At 42.6% G+C, this 23,367-nt stretch overlaps 1 protein-coding gene across 1 annotated transcript in view; it reads left to right on the forward strand.

Moving 5' to 3' along the window:
* nedd9 (neural precursor cell expressed, developmentally down-regulated 9) overlaps nt 1–23,367 on the forward strand; it is a 50,085-nt gene that overhangs the window by 21,907 nt on the left and 4,811 nt on the right. Inside the window, exons 2-5 of the mRNA XM_038281459.1 lie at nt 4,750–5,118; nt 17,151–17,258; nt 17,864–18,001; nt 21,486–22,640. Of these exons, the coding sequence (XP_038137387.1) occupies nt 4,750–5,118; nt 17,151–17,258; nt 17,864–18,001; nt 21,486–22,640 (1,770 nt within the window). The remainder of the gene's footprint in view (nt 1–4,749; nt 5,119–17,150; nt 17,259–17,863; nt 18,002–21,485; nt 22,641–23,367) is intronic.

Here is a 23,367-nt window from a genome sequence, read left to right on the forward strand (position 1 = left end):
TTTCTGATTCCTGGTTGATGGGACAGGTGTTGTGAATGAAACGGTGCCCAGTTTGAAAGAGCTCCTGTGTGTCGCTGAATGTGTGCATCGATCATGGGCGGTTCTAGACAGGGGCCAATGGGGTTCAGTGCCCCTGTAGATCATGTTATGGCCCCTGTACTGAAGACATAATACTCAAGAAATTCTACTGATGATCTGCGCTGGAACAGACATGGTTACTGATGGGTCCTTTTAGTAATTATTTCAAAACAATTAGGTGATAAATTCAGTGTTATTGAGATATGATCCCAGTTTTCATCTGCTAAATGTTTTTTCAAAACAAATTGGTCTAATTTTTATGGCTGAATTTAGTTTTTCTTGAGTTCTAATTCAGATTTTATAGAAAACGGTTATTTTAACTTAAATAATGTCAAAAATATGTAAAATTATGAATGTATATTGACATAATAAGAAATAGAATTTTAATTAAACCTAATTGAATATAAATTTCATGCTTTTCTTTTCCCCAATGAAAACACGCTGGCCCCCTGCTGGCCCCCTGCTGGCCCCCTGGTACATTTGGTCTAGAACCGCCACTGGCATTGATGACTGAAAGACATCTTCTGCCTCCATTTATCTGTTTACTACAGTGTGTTTAATTCATGTTAATGTGGATTTAAAGACATTTCAATTAGTGGAAAAAATTGCAAGTCTAATGAACAAGAACTTTCGCAACCCCCATGCAGTACCTCCGGGAACCCCTAGGGGTAGCAGACCCCCTGTTGAAGACCTCCGCCCTACATGATTGGCTGAACATTGCACATGATGTAAAACATTGTGGTTGCCCAGGCAACGATAATAACATCACGCAGCGTCTGTTAGCGCGTCTAATGACCGATGAAGTTTTAACTGATGGAAAATGGAGGAAATCTGTTTCTGGTGAACAAAGTAACTGTTAGACCATAAATTAAACGGGGAGAGCTGGGTAGCGCTGTGGCTAGCTGTAGCTAACAGGTTAGCCTCTTTTAGCTCGCTCAGTTAGCCATATTAAGCTACGCTACTTTTAACTTGATGTCAACAACCGTTCGTTTTCTGCAAGTAAAATAACTGTTTTATTTGTCTAAAATCTCTACAAAAGTAATTTTTTAAGATGCTCCATGTGTCCTCTGCCCTCAGATCTTAATAAAAAGAATAAAAATAAGCTGAGACTTTTAGTGTCTCCTTGTTAAATAGCAGAACTCAGTCTTTCTTAGAAGGCAGGACTTTCCTTCCAGACTGACAATGATTGTTTTCTACTTTCTGCTACTTTAGATTGCTGATAAAATGTAAAATAATAGCAAATATAGGAAATATGTTAAAACTCTAAAAGAGATTTGATGCTTAAGAAACGGGCGTAATAAAGTTTGTCCGAGTGGAGTTGCCATATGATGACATCATAAGAAGGGGCGGGGCCCCAGCAGATCTGGTTCCTACAGCGGAAATTAAAGTTTGACAAATGTCTTTTTCATAAAAGGTTCAGATGTTTTTTTCAGATTTTATTTTTTCTAAGTTTTTTTTTCTTTACAGATTTAAGTTTTTCACCTTAGAGTCGAAACAAATGGCCACTCTTGACTCGGGCATTAACCTGTAAAATTATCTTAACTCGTCGCTCTGAGGAAAGCCCGCCTTCGCAAAGGAAGACGTGATCTGCACACAATTTAAAGAGAAAGCACTTTGGAGAAAACTGAACTCAAATTGAAAAAGAGAAATTAGGAAAAAAATATTAAATTAATTTTAAAAATTCGATCTGAAAAAAATTGGAAGAAATAAAATATGTTTTTTTTTTTCAAATAAATTGCTTTAAAAAAATAGGGGGAAATAGGAGTTACTCTCAAAACCTTTTTTTTAATACAAAATGTCAATTTATTTCAATTTCCAACAATTATGGAACAAAATTAAACCCATAAATTTGGGCTTTCCAGTAAACCGAACCAAAGCTCTGCTAATATTTGAGCTAATTTAGGCTGTTAGATTATTTGAAAGTGTTTTCTGCTCCCCCTTCATATCTGTAGTTGAGCAAGTCACGTATTTCCTAATTGCTCTCAATGAAGCATGCAGGGTAAAAGTGCAGGGCTGCCCCGAAGATCCCAGGGATCAAAAGACGCATTCATGCCCAGTTACCTCCTTCACTGGTTTAAAAATAAAAGAAGGCTGGAGAACTGATGCATTTACTGCGCTAATTAGCTTTAAACGCTTCGCCCAGACCCAGCAGCCCCGGCGACGGCGGCCTGCTTTCCTATCTGCAGGATCGCTGGGTTTCAGTCGTTAACCCTCATCGGACCTTTGAAGGAACCGTGTCCTGAAGCAGAGCCTGGGCTAAGAAAAGCCGTCCTGTGGGAAGGGCAGGGAAACGGGAAAGCTGCACGGAGGTTTGCTCTGAACAAGGAAACATTTATCCTTTATGGAAGTGGGCAGCTGAATCCTGGAGCCGGTTATCCCAGAGTCAATCTTAAACTGGAGGAACGGACGAGTCCAAAGGTTTTAAAACCTGCTGTAAACCAGAGGACAGAGCTTTACGGCTTGAGGGGCTGAAGGAAAACATTTATGGGTTAAACAGAATTTCTCAGTCCGGGCTCATATTGGTCATGGTATCCAGCCAGAGTCCTCTCCTCTTTGGGGAAACCTTCTGTCAGGGTTGGTGGATACTTGTAGTGAACCCATATGCAGATTATAACAGGCACATATGATTTCTAGCAAAATTTAAGTAAAAATACAGAATCCATAGTCCAGAACTGATCGCCGAGAAGATCTAGAACCAAAATCCAAGGAGACACTAGGGAGGAATAAACCTAAAGAAAGACAAAGATCCAGCAACGGGAAACTGAACAGGAAGTGTGTTTATGGGAGACAGAAACAATGGGAGGAATAATTGGCTGATAGGGAGCAGACGGAGACAGAAGTAACTAGAAGGAGCTGAGGGGAAAGGAAAGGACACTAGGGGGCAGCAGAGAATAACCAGGGAGAAACAACAGGATCCAAAGGTAACTTGAGAGGAACTTAAAGGAAAAGTCCGGTCAGCGAGGAAAAATCAATGGGAACTACTAGACACATCTGCAATCTACAACAATTATTGAAGATTTCCAGAGGACTTCACCATTGAAATTCACCAGAGTTATAGTGAAACTGACAATGCCCACGTGCATGGCAGCTGGATGCTGGAATACATCGGGTAAAAGTGGAAAAAAAAAAAGAGTTATTCCACCTATCAGATTCATGATTCGTCGTTGGACTTCTGGCCGGAGAAAAAACCCGTAATATGTAGCCAACATTTGGAAGAAGAATGTTTTCAAGATGACTTGGATAATAGCGCGTTGTGACAAACACCAGATACAGCACTGGGACTTGATCAACAGCCGATACCCCACCGTGACGTCACTAACCAGTAGGTGGCAGTAGTGTTCTTTGACAAACATGGATGCCTCCAGTAAAGCACATTCACATGGAAATTACTCTGAATTAAAAACACTGATCATTTATTGAACAGGATGGAATCATTTCAGATTTAAAGAACTTTCAGACGTTTAGATTCTGAATATTAACGGACTTTTCCTTCCTTTCCTTTTGACTAGAAAAGAAGGAATGACCAAGGGAAGGACTGGGGATAACTGAAGCCATGGAAAAACTAACTTAAGATAAGAGAAAGAATAATTAAAACTATACCAAGGAATAAATAACACCAAAAATGTTGAAGAAAATAGATAAATATGAAGAAAACAAAAATGATCTAAGTCTAGACAACAACACAGAACAAAAAAAGCAAAGTTGAGAACTTTATAACACCAAATTTAGCTCTGATAAGAGCATGAATTCTGTACTTATCATCTTTAATGTTAGTATATTTATGTGCATAATTACCCACAGTGTTTTTGTTGTCAAGTAGTTGTTAATATATGAAAAATTAAAATGTTTTGAATAGGGCTGGTCAACGATTAAAAGTTTTAATCGCGATTAATCTCATGATTTCCCTGATTAATTGTGATTAATCACATTTCTATACGCAAAAAAAAACAATAATGAATTCAAAAGTAGCGTATAGCACAATTTTATTTTAAATGTTCTGCCATACTAAAGGAAATGCCATAACATTTGTTCTGCAAACACTTAACATCAGCATTTTGTTTATACAGTAGCAGTTAAATAAAAACTGCCCACAAAATCCTGAGTCACAATCATAACTTTAAAACCGACAATTTCTGAGGCAAGAGCAGAATTTTTTATTTTTTTATCAGGGAGCAGCATAACCGGTTCCGGTACTTTTAGTTTTACCAAATAAAAGCCTGGGAGCAACAGACTTTTACAGTAATAAAAGAAATAATAAAAACTGCGTTAATACGAGATAAAATAATTGATTGATGAGTTAACGTGATAATAACGAGTTAACTCGCCCAGCCTTAGTTTTAGATATTCACTTGAGAGTTTTACTGCTGCCTCCGTCTGTATTGGAGGGAAAAATTTGGTAGGGGTGGCCATTGGTTGGCTAAGGGTGGCTATGGCCCCCCATCTAGCTCCGCCCCTGCTGTTCCCGGCCTTGGACCGTCACATTGGGCCTGACGGTTTCAATGAGTCTAGAATTACAGTGAAGGTATTAGGAGTTTTTAAGGATCATTGATCTGATTGGAGAAAAAGCTGAAGTTTAGCCATCAGGGAGCGTTGGTGGAGGATTTATCTCTGAGTCAGAAATATCCGCCTGAAGGCGAGGCCGCCGCTCTAATCTGATCTTCGTCTCTGCAGAACCTGATGGCCAAAGCGCTGTACGACAACGTGCCAGAGTCTCCAGAGGAGCTGGCCTTCAGGAAGGGGGACATCCTGACCGTCATCGAGCAGAACACCGGCGGCCTGGAAGGATGGTGGCTCTGCTCTCTGCACGGCCGCCAGGGCATCGCCCCCGGCAACCGCCTCAAGCTGCTGATCGGCCCCATGTTCGAGGCCCAGCCGTCCGCCGCCGCGCCGTCTCCCCCCCAGGGGCTCCAGCAGAAGGTGGGCTCGGGGGCCCCGGGGCCGTACGGCCAGCAGCAGGGGATCTACCAGGTTCCTACGGGACAGGAGGTCTACCAGGTCCCACCGAGGAGCGGGCTAGCTGCTGAGAGCCCCCCCAGCAAGGTGAGCGCCTCCATCTCTTTATCCCTTCATCTGATTCTCCATTAATGATGAGATGAGAAATGATGGTGTTTCCTTTCTGGAGCCGATCTCTCTGATTAGTGTTTGATTAACGACAAGCGAGGAGCTCATTAACGAGCAGCTGGAGAAACGGGCATTCATCGTCTGTCTAAGTGGTCTTCATCAATAGTTCTCCAGGTTTTTACCTTTTTCTCTGTCACTGCAGCGTTTTCCTAGATAATCCCTCATCAGGTAGAAATCTGTTAAGTAGAATGGATCCTGGGTTTGCAGCAGAACCATCTGTGGTCCGTTTGGGTTTCCCTTCAGGAACCGAGCCTCCAGCCGCCGACGGAGGCTTCCTGCTGCCATTGTCTTCTCTCCGCTCATCCAGGTTGCTTTAGGCCCAGGGGCGGATTTAGGAAATGTGGGGCCCTAGGCAAAGAGAGGCAGGGGGCCCTCTGAAAGGAGAAGAAGGCACATAAAACAGCTCCATTATGCAGATGCTCTTTGCATCGTTTGTTTTAATATTTTACTGTCAGTCTAACCCATCGCTGATATCAATATTTCTATAAATATCGGCTGCTCAGAGCGAGTCTCTTTTCCTCTGCAAACATTTTAATCTTAGTCACTTTTACAGTAAATGACTAAATGTCACCTTAATTTGAGCACGTAGGAAGATTTGCCAAAGAATTTGATTATTTAGGTTTAAAATAGAAGCAACTGTATTATCTGTACTGAAAAAACAATCTAGAAAAAAGTCAAATTTTCTGAAATAAAGACTATTTCTAGGGATGCACGATATTGGGATTTTGGCCGATATCCAATATGCCGATATTTTAAAACTCATGTAGCCGATAACCGATATCGATACCGATGTTAAAGCTGGACAAAAAAAAGTAGTCATTGAAAATAGCAGTTCTGTTATCCATTTCTGACACTTTGAAAAATAATATACTAAATATATCAAATATATTTTCATATGCTGATATCAAATAGATTTTTAAAAACGCGGTATCGATCTATTTTACTTTCAGAATGTCATGAAATTTTATCGTTCTGTTACAAACTCGTAATATTTTTTGAAATTCTTGTGAGATTTTGTTAGTAAAATAGATCGATACCGCGTCAATATATCAACATATAAAAATATGGCAACATTTGGTGAATTTTCGGGGGATTTCGTAGCATAACCATGACATATAGCAATATTTCATTAGTAAAAGAGATTGATATGGTGTTTTTAAATGGCAATATATCAGCATATGAAGATATTGGGATATTTTAATGGATCAATATTTTTTCCCTCGTCTTTAGAAGTTTTTAAGTCTGTAAAAACAACGTTTTTTTTAGACTTTAGAAACTCAGAAGCTGATCAAATATCGGGTTAAATATCGGTGGGGTGGCCGATGTCCGATATTCAGTTTTAAGGCCGATACCGATAGGGGGCCGATTCTATCGTGCATCCCTAGTTATTTCCCTTAATTTGAGCAGGTAAATAGAATGATTATATATTTTTACTCTTAAAATAAGATAATTAGATACGATGCAGTTGTTTTTTCTTATTTTAAATGTAAAGCGTCTCACTCACCTCCTCAATTCAACAAAAAATGAACTTACTTATTTAGATTTCATTTTTTTGCTGTGTAATCTTCATTCCAATGGTGGACCAGCTAAATAGACGTGTTTTAAGGCATTTCTGCTTCTTTTTAGATCAGTTTAGTCTAGAATTGTAATTTTCATTTGATTTGGCCTCTTTCCACCAAAACAAACCTTAGAAGATCAATTTCCGGCTGTTCTTGGGAACATGGAGGTTTTTAATCCCGTCGTTTGCATCAGGTCTGAGCTGGAAGCATTTTCGCTCGTTTAACCGTCTAACTGCTTGCTGCTCCGCGGCCCGATCGGCCCTCCAGGAGGACGGAGGGTAATTAGACGCTGATTGAGTTTTTGACGCCACAGGGGTCTTTTTATTCTTTTTTTTTTTTCCTCCTATGAATGCGATCCGCCCGGGCCCGGCTGTGTGTTTTAGCCGGTAAACAGGAGGCGGCTTAAAGGACACGTCTGTCAAACGGCTGCTTTAAAGTTGTAGGGAAAAATATTTAAATGTCAAATCATTCTGGCTTAAACATGTATATAAATGTTCTCTTTATCAGAACATATTGTCCCAAAAGTTAGAAAACTTCTATTTAAAAAAAAAAAAAATCTTAAAATCTGTGTTTTTTCCTCGTTATCTTCTGCAGGCCAGTTAGTTCTACATCATCAACGGTCATCTGTCAATCAAATGTTTTCGGTCATAGCATCTTGATTCATGTGTCGCAGCTAATATACGCAACGGTTGAAACCAGAATCCTTTCCTTTCCCATTGAGTTGCGTCCCAGTGTTCACGGGGATGGACGTCTGTGTCTTCGGCAGGCGTAGCGCTAACAGATTTCGGGGTAACCGAACAGAAAACCGTGGCCACGAAACCGTGAACCGAACCGTGGATTTTGTGAACCGTTCCACCCCTAATTCGGACAGCAGAATTAACTTTTTGGAGTCTGTTTGGTTAAGATCAGCTAAACTGGTTCCAGTTGGTTTGAGCTGGACTTCCATTTCTGAAAACAGTTGGATCGATTGGATTCTGTAGAAGCGTGTTCCTCATGGTTCAGCGGTCCCGGGGCCCCAGTACGGGTTTTTCCTGGAACACGGAGCCCATCTCTCCCAGCAGGAGCTGCTGAACCAGTATCACCAGTAGAGATGGAGCTTTTAGCCACAGAGGAAGTTTTTTTTTTGCCGTTCTCTTTGGGTTCTGGTTTGGTGCCGGCTGAGCTCGGTACGCCCCGCGTGTTTCTTTGCCTCTTGATGTGGTTCTGGTGCAGAAATGGACCCTGAGGTTTGGCTCTTTGGTTGGATGTCCTTGAGGAATCTAACCTTCATATTCTGCCGTCTCCTTCAGCTGTTTTAAAATCTGAACCAACGCGGTGAACCCGAGGTCCAGCCTCCGGTGCTGCTAAAATACCAGAACTTATTGGTTTTTCTTTCTGGTTTCCTTCGACTTGAGGAGGAATCTGTAACGGTTTGAGTTTTCAAAGCGTAGAGACTTTGGTGACGCTTTTGGCGCAGTGGAGCCTGCCTTCCTCCAATGCATTTTTATTGGTGAGGCTGATTTATGAGCTTGGGAGGAATCTGAGAGGAGCGTCTGAATGATCCGTGCAGCTCTCACTTATCGGCTGTCAGGATTGGCCGGCGTCGGTCAGAGGAAAACAACCAACCCTTTGTTGAACAGTCTGCTTACCTGAAGGTTTATCAAAGACGACGGCACGCCCTGCTAGCCCCATAAACGCTCATCAGAGCACTTCCTGAATTTAGGCTGCAGTTCATTAAACCTTTTGTTGCAACGGAATAAGGACGAGGGGGGGGGGGGGGGGGGGGGGCGTCAGGAAGAGATGAAAAGAGAATGGTGTCTGGAAGGAAGAGATAAGAGCGAGATTTGAACTCTGAGGCCGTCTTTAAACGCCGTGACCTGACGTCTGAGTCAGAGGAAGAAATGGGCAGCAGGGGTGGATTTAGGAAATTTGGGGCCTGGGGCATTCAGAGAAATGTTAATAGAACAGACATCCATTATCTGTTCTAGGTTGTGTCCCTCTCTTCTTGTCCCTTTTCTTCTTGTTTTCCTCTCTATGTTTTATACTCAGCTGACTTTTCATGCTGTCTCTAAAGGAATGAAAGATTTTTTCCAAGCACTAAGCTCACTTAGCTGATTGCTCCTTCCTGTGTTTCCAAAAAGGCCAAAGTAAATAACCCAGTCATTCTTTTCACTGTAGACAAGCCATGATCTGCTTCTCTGTTCTCCATGTTTCATTTGGATGAAATAATAGCTGCATGAATCATGACAGCAGACAAGATAGAGGAGAGCAGGAGGCGGGGTTACCAATCTACTCGCTCTGGAGAGCAGAGTTCGCTGCTTTTAGATGTTGTCTCCAAAGTCTCCAGAAAAAAGTCTCTAGATTTGGCGCTAGGAGCTTTTTAGAAATCAAAGTGCTAGAGGGGTCTGAAAAGTGGCTAAATATAGCGACTAAAGCGCTAAGTTGGCAACACTGCTCTTTGCATGGTTTGTTTTCAAATGGTTTGCTGCTGTCTGTTTGGACCTTTCTGAACATGTGCAGCAAATGGACTGATCCAATATGGTGGACACTGAAGGGGGGGGGCTGAGACACACTTAATATTATCAGCGTTCTGATGGCATTTTAGCAAAAACATAATTAATTTGCACCAATAAGGAATAGTTGTATTAACCAAACATTTAAGCAGAGTTTTATGAGGCCCTCAGGAACTTGGGGCCCTAAGCAACTCCCTAGTACTGCCTAATGGTAAATCCCCCCCCACTGAGTGGGTTGCTCTGTTAGCTAAAGGCATGTTTATTATTAATTTATCAATTACTGAATTAGTTGACAGTTATTTCAATTAGGGATGCACGATATAATCGGCCCCCTATCGGTATCGGCCTTAAAACTGAATATCGGACATCGGCCACCCCACCGATATTTAACCCGATATTTGATCAGCTTCTGAGTTTCTAAAGTCTAAAAAAAAAATACTTCTTCTTCTTCCTCAAAAACTTCTTTTTTACAGACTTAAAAACTTCTAAAGACGAGGGAAAAAATATTGATCCATTAAAATATCCCAATATCTTCATATGCTGATATATTGCCATTTAAAAACACCATATCAATCTCTTTTACTAATGAAATATTGCTATATGTCATCGTTATGCTACGAAATCCCCCGAAAATTCACCAAATGTTGCCATATTTTTATATGTTGATATATTGACGCGGTATCGATCTATTTTACTAACAAAATCTCACAAGAATTTGCAAAATATCACGAGAGTTTGTAACAGAACGATTAAGTTTCACGAGATTTTGAAAGTGAAATAGATCGATACCGCGTTTTTAAAAATCTATTTGATATCAGCATATGAAAATATATTTGAGTATATTATTTTTCAAAGTGTCAGAAATGGATAACAAAACTGCTATTTTCAATGACTACTTATTTTTGTCCAGCTTTAACATCGGTATCGATATCGGTTATCGGCTACATGAGTTTTAAAATATCGGCATATCAGATATCGGCCAAAATCCCAATATCCTGCATCCCTAGTTTCAATAATCAATTAATCCGATTAAATGTTTCAGTTTCAGTGTCGTCAGCATAACATTGAAACAAATTAGCATCCCAGCAGCGATGATTCGAACAGATTTAGCTTAAATGTTTCCAGATTGTTCTTTTTATTCCTGCGGTCTTTAATTCAGTAGGTGAGTTCTCCAGCTCACCCGGTACCGCGGATCCAATCCTTCCTGGATCTGTTCTGGACGTCTCACTCAACCATTAGCTTTACTTTCCTGCAGATTATCACAGGAATGGATTAAATTCCTGCTTTGATCACAGCAGATGATCCTCATTACAGCTTAACTCCCCCCCCCCCCACATCATTACGTTTGGGTTTATCCACTCGGACGTGTTTTGGAGATGACTGACGGCCTGGTGGGACTCCAGGCTTCATTACCTGCAGTAATTAGTTTGGAGCTTTAATTGGCTGGAGCTGTTCTGAGAGGGGGGGCTATTATGGAGCCGTGATTCAGCAGAAGGTTGCTGTCCTCCATCTGATATCTAACCACGGTTCACAGATGCAATCAGTGAAAGAGCTGCAGGCAGGAGGCGCCCAGATCGACGGGCTGCAGAGCGTCTTCTGAGGACAGCCTCGCCTGGGGGGGGGGGGGGGGGGGGGGGTCGATTCGTGTCTGCAGGCCGGAGGGAAGTGGTTCTGATCGAGAACAGAACTAATGAAAAGGTGTGAAATGAGGAGCGTGTCGTCAGGGCGCCGTAAATCGACCGCAGGCCGGCTGACAGCAGCCCCCCCTAAAAACGCTGCTGGGAGATTTTCTTTTTGTTCCGCTTCCTGACTTGACTCGACACGTCCTGTTGTTCTCAGACTCTTCGGGTTTCTCATCTTTTATTTGTAGGACTCAAATTTCACTGAGGCTAAGGTGCACCGGATGAGAGGCTCAGATGGGGACAAACGTCACAGAAAAAAGAATTAAAATATAAACATATATTCCTGCTAAAAAGGTTTCTAATTACAGCAATAATAATGATTTGAACAGATTTAAGCCAAAAAGCAAATTAAAAACCTCAACCAAGCTGATAATTGCTGGTTAATTAGTCAGGCTGACCCGCAGTCAGCTGCTTAACAGATTAAATGCTGATTCAGGTCAATCTGCAGGATTTCATTGTAATCAAGTTTGTATGAATAGATTCGGTTTAAAAACATTATTAATCACCTGACTAGAGTGTAGATGATTCGATGGCCGCTGCAGATTTACGATTTAAGATAAATCTGCTTTCCTTTTTCAAGTTTGTGTTCTAAGCATTCAGCCGGTAAATAAAGGAAGTTATTTACTGACTTTATTCTCCTGGATACAGAATAAAAGGCCGTCTGAACACAAAGCAGGGGTTTTTATCCATGACATCATGAACTGATTCATAGATGCATGACCTCACCTGTTTTTATGATGAAAGCATCCTGCTTGGTGCTGATTACAGCTTGTGAAGTCAGACGCCGTTTGCAGGGCTCGATGTTAACCATCGGCCGATCGCCTGGGGCGAGTAGTTTTTATTGTCGGGATTAGGGGTGTAAATCACATCCATCATAGCGACTCGATTCAGTATCGATTTCCTGACCCAACGATTCGATTATTTTCGATACTCAAGAATACACCACGATACGATCAATCGGTTAATTTTTTTTAGTTTTTTTGACACCTTACAGGCTAAACAAAGTTTCAAGTTTGAAATAAATCAATGAAAGCTGTAATATCGTTATGCTTTTTGTTTTAGAAACAACAGCAAATAACAGAAGTAGAAAAGTTGCATCAAAAAATACTGCAGAAAATCAGTGCAATGAGTGCAATGCAATACCTCGGCTCCAGACGTCCCGCCCCCTCCACAGACGCTCCGCTGCTCCTCTCCCAGATTGTAGCTGACCGCAGACAGCGCCGCAGACAGGAGGCCGGCTTGGTTTGTTTTTATGACCGAAATTGCTGAAAACAACTCGTGAAGTTTGACCCGCTAGAAGAGCGAGGTGCGCGAGAACGCTGGGACCCTTTTTCCACCTGGATCTCCGCTCTTTTTGGCCCTCATGTCCCTCCGTCGTCGGACTAAACTCGCCGCCACTTCCTCTCCGCCTCGGCCGTATCTAGACCCACAGCGTGTAGCTCAGACCACGCTTCAATATTGAGCATAAATCAAAAATGTCTGCATCAAGCTCACTGCAACACACTGCTGTAAGAGTATAACCAGGAAGCGAGGTAGGAGGGCAAAATAGGTTTAGCGCCACCGCAGCACGGGAGGGAGAATTACGCCCAAATGGATCAAAATAGACCGGAGGAAAAAAAACATGAATCGATTCTCTTGCGGACGTGTCGATGCATCGGATCGTCGGCTGTTGGATCGATGCATCGATACAAAACCATTATTATTTACACCCCTAGTCAGGAGAGTACAAATTTCATTGCATTTGCCCACCGGGCAAAAAAAAATTATTTATCACTCAAAATTACTTGAAAATCACCAGTGAAATCGAAGCGTTGCCGGCGCCATTTTTGTTGTTTTGTACACATTCTGGCGTGATTTGAAAAAGCCAGGTGATTTTCCTCCAGATGGCGTGATTTTTGTCCACCTAGTGGTAATTTTGATCTAGTTACCAAAACAACAAACGGCTGCATTTATTTTGAGTCAGTTAAAAGTCAGGGAATTCTGAAATGATGTCAGACTGTGGAAACCCTGAATAAAATAACTATCTATAATGATTCTCTAGAAAAGTCACATTATATTAATAGTATTATCTTGTATAAACAGACCGTGACTCTAAAATAAAAGTTATTCATTTGTGACATTGACTTCTGTCTGTGATTTATCTTAAGTTTTTAACCTCTGAAGTTTTTTTTTTTTTAGATTTTTAACATTAACATTTATATTTTTCCAAGCACACAACAGTTTAAAGGAGAGTTTAGTTTGAAAAGAATGTGCAGGAAGGATTGAAAAGCATGTTAACACGGTAATGTAGGCTGGAGTTCATTATCTGACGCATGCAGATACACACCAGGAACCTGGAAACTTAAAAAATACTGAATTACAAAAAACATTTAAAAAACAAACCTGTTTCATTGATATATGTACAAAAATGAATATTAGGAACTAGGGATGCACGATATTGGGATTTTGGCCGATGTCCGATATGCCGATATTTTCAAACTCATGTAGCCGATAACCGATATCGATACCGATGTTAAAGCTGGACAAAAATAAGTAGTCATTGAAAATAGCAGTTTTGTTATCCATTTCTGACACTTTGAAAAATAATATACTCAAATATATTTTCATTGATTTTTAAAAACGCGGTATCGATCTATTTTACTTTCAAAATCTCGTGAAATTTCATCGTTCTGTTACAAACTCTCGTGATATTTTGCAAATTTTTGTGAGATTTTGTTAGTAAAATAGATCGATACCGCGTCAATATATCAACATATAAAAATATGGCAACATTTGGTGAATTTTCGGGGGATTTCGTAGCATAACGATGACATATAGCAATATTTCATTAGTAAAAGAGATTGATATGGTGTTTTTAAATGGCAATATATCAGCATATGAAGATATTGGGATATTTTAATGGATCAATATTTTTTCCCTCGTCTTTAGAAGTTTTTAAGTCTGTAAAAAAGAAGTTTTTGAGGAAGAAGAAAAAGTAGTATTTTTTTTTTTTAGACTTTAGAAACTCAGAAGCTGATCAAATATCGGGTTAAATATCGGTGGGGGGGCCGATGTCCGATATTCAGTTTTAAGGCCGATACCGATAGGGGGCCGATTATATCGTGCATCCCTATTAGGAACTATATTTATATAACATTATACTGGGCAAGAAAAATTGTTTCTGGGCAAATGAAATGTGAAAATCACTAGCCCAAAGTTCAAGTGGTAAAAATCCTTAACATCAACCCCTGGTTTGCATCACAGCTCAGCAGAATAAGGTCGGAGGTTGACTTCTGTTTTGAGGCTGGACCTCCCTGAATGGATGCCTTATCAGAGTCCCTCTCGCCTGACGGTGGTGATGTCATCGCTGTACGATGTAGGAGGAGGGAACTGATGGCAACCCAAAGTGATGATATGCTGGACTCATGGCTGCTATTGCAGCCCTTTTTTTTTTCCATAGATGCTCATAATGAAACTATGAAGCTTCAACAATGAAAGTTTGATAAAAAAAAAAAAAATCTGCATCAGTCAATGTCTCACCCCCACACACCCACTGCAAGGCATGATGGGAAACACGCCGCCCACCGTTAGTCAGCCTGCGGCTCAGATGAATGGAATTCCTAAACTTTTTCCACTCCATGTTTCTTCCCGTCATTCCTTCAGGAAACAAACTTTCCCCGTCCGTCGGAGGTCACGCTTCCTCATATCAGGAGCCTCAGCCGGGAAGTCAGACGTATGGTTCCCATCTGGCCGCCCTGCTAATGAACCCTGCTCCCTGCATTCCCAGCATTCCTCCCTCCTCACAGAAGGCCTGCTGCTCTGCTGCTGCTGGGGGGGGGGCTGATTAGCAGCGAGGAGGAAAAGGTGTTAAAACATTAACAGGGTCAAAGACGAACCCCCCCACCCCACCCCGACCCTCAAAGTGAAACCAAGCAGAGTCGTATTTCTCCAGCATTTCTCCGTACATAAAACGTTTGTTTTGTTTTAAATAAAAGGAAATAAAATAGAGCTGAAGGTTTAATGAGGCTTAGTTTACTCCTCAAAGTTTCAATATTTAATAAAATTATTTTAATAGGCTACGTATGCCTTCAAATGTATTGATTTTAATGATTGTCTTTTACTCTGTTTTTAATGTTATGGTCTTTTAACCTTTGTTTTAATTTTCCCTTTTTGAACTGTAGCGCTTTGAGACTTGAATTCAAATGTAAAGTGCGTTACAAATAAAATTCATTATTATTAATTTAAAACCATTAGTCATTCTCGGGCTGAAATCAAAAAAGCTGATGAATCAAAGATGACTGGTTAGAGACTCGGTCTTTAACAACTTTAAAAACCAGAACCTCATCAGGACTTCAAAGACCTTCGATAGGAAAACCAGCCAATCAGAAAGGACTTTAGGTTCCTTTTATGTCCTCATCTACAGCCTGGTAATAAGAGAAGAGAAACAGCATCCATTCTATTCAGTTTATTTCTATAGCTCCAATTCACATCATATCATCTCAGGTCACTTTCCAGTTCACCAGATCATCCAGTCAGATTGATTCAAAGTTTTCTATCTAAGGAAAACCAGCTGATTGCATCGACTCATTGACTCTTCAGCAATCCCTCACACTAAGCATGCTTGTAGCGACAGTGGAGAGGAAAAACTCCCTTTGAACAGGAAGAAACCTCCAGCAGAACCAGGCTCAGTGTGAGCGGCCATCTGCTGAGGCCCACTGGGGTTCAAGGAGACAGAAGCAGACATAGAAAAAAAAAGCATAGATACAAAAGGCAACTGTCAACCAGCTCCACAGGCGGCCCCGTCCAGGAAACACACAGCCAGGCAGACAAGCTCCGAGCCAGCTCCCATGTCAGAGGATGAAGAGAGCACATCCAGTTAGTCACAGTCAGAGAAACAGGACTACACTGGAAAACAGGCCAAGCTCCAACATCTAGAAACAAAGGTGTTGATGGCAGCAGCACAGCTGATATTTCTCTCCAGGATGGAGTCACAGCCAAACAGGAACAGACCAGATGAAGCTACTATGAGAAAAAGCAGAGAGAGCAGAACGTTAGAGTAGGGTTGTCAAAAGTATCGAAACTCAAAAAAGTATCGATACTGAAATGTTGTATCCGGATACAATACTTGTTTTTAAAAGTATCGATACAGTGCCATCACCAGTGGCACCTAAGCAATCATTCATCTAAAGTGCAGAATAGAGGAAAATGCACATTCAGAAAACTGTGTGATTGAATAATTCTACGCACTTTTCAGTTTCAGACTTTTTTTGTAAGAGGTGCAGCTGCTGAGAATTATTTTTGTTTCTTAACCGGTTTGGCTGGTGTCATTGTTATGTGATCAAAGCATAGCCAAGGAAGGAACACTTCATTTTAATTTTATAAGTTTTTTATCAAGCTTGTTTAATATTGTGCACAGCATACAACCTTTATTGTATTTATTTATTGTATTTTATTTATTAATGAAAATATTTCTGTAGAATTTTGGAGTCTTTGTTTTTATCCTTGTGGTATCGAAAATGGTATCGAGTATCGAATATTTTCCTTAGTATCGGTATCGAGATGAAAAGTTTAGTATCGTGACAACCCTACGTTAGAGAGATTAGCTGATCCAGTCTGGATCTAAACATCTGGATCCTCTAAGAACCACAGAGCATGAGGAACACGACCCGCCAGAATACATCATAAAATATGCACCATAAAATGTTTAGATTTATTTATTTATCAATCTAATAAACGATTTAAAGCATATGTGACATTATTTAAAAATGAATGTAATGGCTTTATTTTATATGTTTAAATTAATATAGAGTATCATAATATAGAGTATTTTTAGATGGTTTTCAGTCTAGGTGTATAATTGAATAATAATTTAACTTTATTGATCTCACATTGGAAAAATTCACCACTGTATTTTACCCATCCTTTTGGGGAGCAGTGGGCTGCCATTGTGTGGCGCCCAGGGAGCAGTGTGAGGTTAAGGGTCTTGCTCAGGGACCCAGAGTGCAGGCTGTGAGGATCAAACCAGGTACTTAAAACCTTCTCAGAGCACAGAGCACTGCTCTAACCACTAGGCCAACACCTTCCCACATGGATCAGGTGGTCTGTAATGATCCTGGACGGACGTCTGTTTCCAGCCCGACTTCCTGGTCCTGGAACAAGATGGGAGTCCCTCAGGGTTACTGGGAGGTCTGAGGCGCGTTCTGGGCTGCAGCTCTCATCGTGTCCTTGTTGTCCAACAGGTGGTGACCCCGACCAGAGTGGGCCAGACCTACTCCTACGGCGCCGCACAGCAGCACAGCCACCAGCAGCAGGACCTGTATGACGTCCCGCCCAGCAGGTCACAGGGGGTAGGTGATCAGAGAAACTGTTTAGCTCCTTTTATGAGCGGCTGCGTTTTTAAGACCCTAAAACCCGGCGGGACTTAGACCCGTTGGTCCCTATGAGACCAGAGACGTGGGTTCTACTGAGACCCAGCAGGTTGGATCAGAAAGAGGAAACCCGCCCAACGGATGGGGAGTACGCTCCCACCATCCGGACACATCTACAGACACACTTTCCTCAACCTCTGTTTCTGTTGCCATGGTAACATCCTCCCAGAGCTCACCTGGTCAGCAGCAGGTTTTCTTCAGTAAACTCAGAGCGTCCTGCGCTCTCCTTACAGCCAATCAGACTGTTTTATTTCATGATTTTTGTCACAGATGTGTGCCGCTGATAATAATGATAATAATTGATAGCAGCTGTTGTGAAACTGAAAACTCAGAGTTCTCGAATTAAGATTAGATCAATTTATGTTGAGGATTTTAATCTGAGTTTTTTAAACCTGCTTCATGAAACAGTTCTGGGTTTCCCTATTAGATCCTGTTTCTGCGGTTTCCCCGCCCCTAGTGGCCACAGTGGGAAGCGCATCCATAACGGCCTCTTTAATCTACTGTTTTTGGCTTCGGTGTTCTAGGTATACGACATTCCTCCTGGACAGATGTTCCCAGGACCCCCGGCTGGAGCCAGAAACCAGGGAGTCTACGACGTCCCGCCGTCCCAGACGGACCTTCGGACGCAGGGCGTTTACGACGTCCCTCCTTCTTCCCAAGGGGTGAGTGAGCGAGGGCTCCGCCTCCACGGCCCGTCAGCCTGACACCCGCCTCATTTCTGGAGGTTGGAAACGGTTTGTTGACGCAGCTCCTCGGGTTTCTCCCCATTAAAGGAATAATAATAGGTGGAGCGACATATTTATGGTGTTCTTGCGGCTCCTCTAAATGAAAGCTTTGCTTGCCAGCCGGGCCGAACAGAACCCAGCGAGTGTGCGGCTTTTTGTTGGAGCTCTTCTATTTCCAGAGATTCCTGCAGCGCCGCCCGGACAGCCAGCAGTTTGTTTGGACTAACCTTCGCCTCTCTGGGACCTGTTATTTGCGTCGCTCCTAATTACAGTTTTCTGGGGCCCGTCTGGCTGCCAGGAGCTCAGTTTTGTTGATTGTTCTGCTTTCCCATCATGCTCTGCTGCCTTTTGGACACGCATTGGGCTCTGTTACAGCAGCCGGTGGAGAGGCTTTGAAGTACTCAGAGGTATAATCTGCGCCTTCGTCTTTCACTTCCTGATCTCACAGCAGCAGCGATCGTAGAAAGAAAGCGCTCCTCCTCCAGATCCGCTCAGTTTAACAAAGTCTGTGTGAAACTAAGTGCTGCTCCATCTGAGCAGGTGTGTTTCTACAGTGGGGGCCGCGGCCCCTTTATGATTAGAACGAAACAAATTAAATTAGATTTTAATATTTTCCTCAACATAAAATATATTTTTAAATCATTATTATAAACTATAACTTCTATTTCCATTTTGCAGGAATAAATTTGTATGAGTCTGATTTTAAAATTGCCTTTAACGCATCTTTGTCATAAAATGTCGCTCTGATAGATGACTTTTTACTCTGATTCTTTGTATTTTCCTTAAGGCTGCTGTTCTGTCAGATCAGCATACCTGTAGTTAGTACACATTCTCAAGACGTCAGGTTTGCATTTATCCCTTTAGTTTTGTACGAAAGATAAACTTTAATCTACCTCAGCGGGCGTGTATCCAAAAAACACCAAAAAGTCAGTAATTAAATAGTTTTTTTGTACATGACTAAAGGGATACACGCCCATTGAGGAAGTTTAAAGTTTATTTTTCGTACGAAACTAAAGGGATAAATGGGGATAAACTAAAGCAGGGGTAACCAATTAAAAATCAGCGCGGTCCGAATAAAGAAAATCATCAACCTACGGAAGAGGATTAGGGCCACTGAAAAAAAAAAAGTTAACTGATTTTTTAATTTTATTTCAGTATAGTATGGGAAAAAAGTCAGAGTTCTGACTTTTTTTTATTGTCAGAATTCAGTCAGAATTCTGAGATTAACCTTTTAAAGCCCGATCCAAGAATAAAACTTTTTTTGGTTTGAAGTCCTTATTTGGCCTTTTAACAAAATATGTAAAAAGAAAAAAACAGAAATACATTTTTGATATTAATAATTTATCACTATGCGATAAGTCAAGATTATTTTTTGTGTAGTCTTCTGCCCTCTGTTATCAGGTATATCTGATTGTGTACAATAGGATTTTGAGCAAAGTTTTTACCATTAAATTATGCAAAAGGTGTCAGACGCAAAACATTTCAGAAACCGTATGTATCAAATACGATACATTTGGCATTATAGGGTTAAAGTCAAAATTCTCCCTTCTTAAGCTGCTGCCCCCGCGACCCGACCCCGGATAAGCGGAGGAAGATGGATGGATGGATGGATGGATGGATGGATGGATGGATGGGTCAAAATTCTGAGAAAAAAAGTCCTACGGAAGAGGATTAGGGCCACTGAAAAAAAAAAAAGTAAACTGATTTTTAAATTTTATTTCAGTTTAACATGGGAAAAAAGTCAGAATTCTGACTTTAATCACAGAATTCTGACTTTTTTTCTCAGAATTTTGACTTTTTTCTCAGAATTCTGACTTTTTTCTCAGAATTCTGACTTTAATCTCAGAATTATGACTTTTTTTTCTCAGAATTTTGACTTTTTTCTCAGAATTCTGACTTTTTTTCTCAGAATTCTGACTTTTTTCCCATACTATACTGAAATAAAATTAAAAAAATCAGTTAACTTTTTCTTTTCTTTTTCCAGTGGCCCTAATCCTCTTCTGTATCTTCCGTATCAACCAGTAAAGGTCTGGAGACATTTTTAAGTCTAATCTGTTACTTTAAACAGAATTTAACACTGACATAAAATTAGGTTTTTATGCATCCATGTTATACATTGAATTTTTAAATAAAAAAATATAAAGTTTTTCCATATTCAAATCTAAAATGTTTTTTGAAGTAGAGAACAACAATCATTCAGGTTAGTTTATAGACAATTTCCTGATTCCCATATTTTCTCAAACCCCTGAACTGATGGTTTTTTATTTTCTTTCTTTTTTCTGTCTTAATGTTGGCAGTGGGCTTTAGGCTGCCCTGCAAGGCTTTAAACCTGGGTTTAACCGGAGACTAAGCCATTCTCAAGCACATATCAAGGAGCTCATTTTGAGCCTGGATCCAGATTTATTGTTGATTCTGTTCATGGTGGAGAATCCTGCTTCACAGCAGCAGGTTGAGCCAAACATCCTCTAAATGTGCAGGGTCATCTTTGAGCACGCCATTTCACTTTTCTTTCACCAGTTCACCGCAGTTCTTCCAGCAGTCCACACTTTCTCTGCTCTCTTTTTCTCATGGTCTTCTCCTTCTTTCCCATCGCCCGGCTTGCCACAGGTTTGCCTGCTGGGTCTAAAAGTAGCAGCAGCAGCAACCCAGACTGACAGCTCATTGGCTCATTTGGATCACGTGCAGCCTGGAGCCGGACGCTCCCCAGGGCTTTACCGTATTAACAGGAGAAGAGGCGCAAGTGAAATTAGAGACTGTTGTCAGACAACATGCAGTAATTTATAAATGTTTTAAACGGGTGTAAATCACATCCATCATGGCGATTCGATTCAGTATCGATTTCCTGACCCGACAATTCAATTATTTTTGATACTCAAGAATACGCCACGATACGATACGACTTGATTGTTTTTTGTTTAGTTTTTTTACCTTACTGGCTAGACAGTAGTTCAATGTCAAAATAAATCAATGAAAGCTGTATTATCGTTATGCATTTTATCTGAGAAACAACAGCAAATAACAGAAGTAGCAAAGTTGTTCCAGGAGGAAATGGATAAAAAGATGAAACCATGAATCGATTCTCTTGCGGACGTGTCGCTGCATCGGATCGCCGGCTGTTGGATCGATTCGTCGATATAAAACGATTATTATTTATACCCCTAGTTTTAAATCAGGTTGGGTCCGGATTAGCCAGCAGGTGGGTCTGGATCCGGACCGCGGTCCGCTAATCCGTGACCTCTGATATGCTGGTCTGACAGAACACCGGCCAATCAGCTTCCAGTTCGGTTCCTAATTTATTTTTTTCATTTGTAAACTGATCAAAAGATTGATCGGACTGAAATGTTTTATCCCAGATGTAAAGTTGGAACAAATGGTTCAGATCTGTGTTTATAAACCTCTTGTTTTTGGTTCTGGTCCACAGATCTACTCGGTGCCGCCCTGCAGGACCAACGCAGACCTCCAGGAGGGGAACTACGACTTCCCGCAGCCTCTCAGGCACAAACAGGAAGGCATCTACGACGTCCCGCCTCCCGTCCTCTCCAAACCTTGCCACGGACCCCAGTCTCATTACGATTTCCCCCCCGGCGCCGAGCCGCCCCCCCAGCACCAGAACGGCAACGAGGGCATCTACGACGTCCCGCCGCCCGCCCTCCACTCCGGAGCCGACTCTCAGCGCGACGTTTATGACTTCCCGCGGGGGGTGCTGCCCCTGCAGCATCGCGGCTCGCCCGCCGAGCGGGACGGAGGCAGAGGCATTTACGACGTCCCCACGCAGGACGCTCGCGCCGCGGCAGATGTGAAGGACGGCGTGAACCGCCTGTCCATCTCCAGCACCGGCAGCACACGCAGCAGCATGTCCACCTCCTCGTCCTCCACGGGCTGCGAGGGCCGCCTCTTCCTGGACGTGGACGCCGGCGTGCAGAGGTTGTACGGCCTGCAGCAGGGGGTGGAGCTCTCCGTCGGGGCGTTGCATTCGATGGCGTCCTCCCCCCACTGGAGGACTTTTCCCTTAATGGAGCGCCACGCCAACGACGTGCGAACGGTGCTGGACAAAGTCCGAGCTTCTGTGGGGGACATTATCGCCTTCGGGAAAGGCGCCGCCGCCAACGCCACGTCCCTGTCGGACTCCAGCCTGCACAGTAAGCTCCGGCGCCAGCTGGCCCGCCTGGAGGACTCGCAGCAGATCCTGGTTCAGACCCACCAGGCTCTGGAAAACTGCGGCTGGGCCCTGAACGCCATGACCTCATCCAGACAGCACCACAACAAGAGCGACAACCTGGACCGCTTCGTCATGGTGTCCAGGACCGTCCCCGACGACGCCAAGCAGCTGGCCTCAACCATCGGCAGCAACGCCGAGCTGCTCTTCAGACGGACGCACCACGACGGCTCCTTCTCCGCCGGCAGCACGCCGGAGGAAAACCACGTCCACCAGCTCACCTCGCCGTCGTCCGATACAGACGGCTACGGTCCGTCCAAAGCCTTCCCGGTTCAGCCCAACCAGGACAAGGAGAACATGAACCACAGCGAGAAGTGCGTGAAGAGCTGGATGGAAGACTACGACTACGTCCATCTGCAGGTAGAGACGTTAGCGCAGTTAGCTTTCAGTTAACAAACCCAGGAAATAAAAAGTCTAAAAGGTGGGAAGACGTGAGGATCATGTAGAACCTGTAGGAGGAATACCAGTGGCGGCTGGTGGAGTTTTCTCCAGGGGGCGCTATATCTTCAAATTAGCCGTAAAAAGAATAAAATATACACTAAGGGATCACACCGATATATTTACATGAATGACAACAATAAAAACAACATCCTAAAATGTTCTGCAAAGGACTTTAAATCAGTGCTAGCTGTCTTTATCCATGCTGGCTCAGATCCTGACGTTTGGAAAAGGAGGCAAGAAAGCAGGCTAGCGCTTTAGCCTCGCTGCTAGCAGTTAGCCTCGCTGCAGGCAGGTAGCCTCGCTGCAGGCAGTTAGCTTCGCTGCAGGCAGTTAGCCTCGCTGCAGGCAGTTAGCCTCGCTGCATGCAGATAGCTTCGCTGCAGGCAGTTAGCCTCGCTGCAGGCAGTTAGCCTCGCTGCATGCAGATAGCTTCGCTGCAGGCAGTTAGCCTCGCTGCAGGCAGTTAGCCTCGCTGCAGGCAGATAGCTTCGCTGCAGGCAGTTAGCCTCGCTGCAGGCAGTTAGCCTCGCTGCAGGCAGTTAGCCTCGCTGCAGGCAGTTAGCCTCGCTGCATGCAGTTAGCCTCGCTGCAGGCAGTTAGCCTCGCTGCAGGCAGTTAGCCTCGCTGCATGCAGTTAGCCTCGCTG

Source organism: Cyprinodon tularosa, unplaced genomic scaffold (genome assembly GCF_016077235.1).
Source record: "Cyprinodon tularosa strain WSP-4 unplaced genomic scaffold, ASM1607723v1 ctg1033, whole genome shotgun sequence".
NCBI lineage: Eukaryota > Metazoa > Chordata > Actinopteri > Cyprinodontiformes > Cyprinodontidae > Cyprinodon > Cyprinodon tularosa.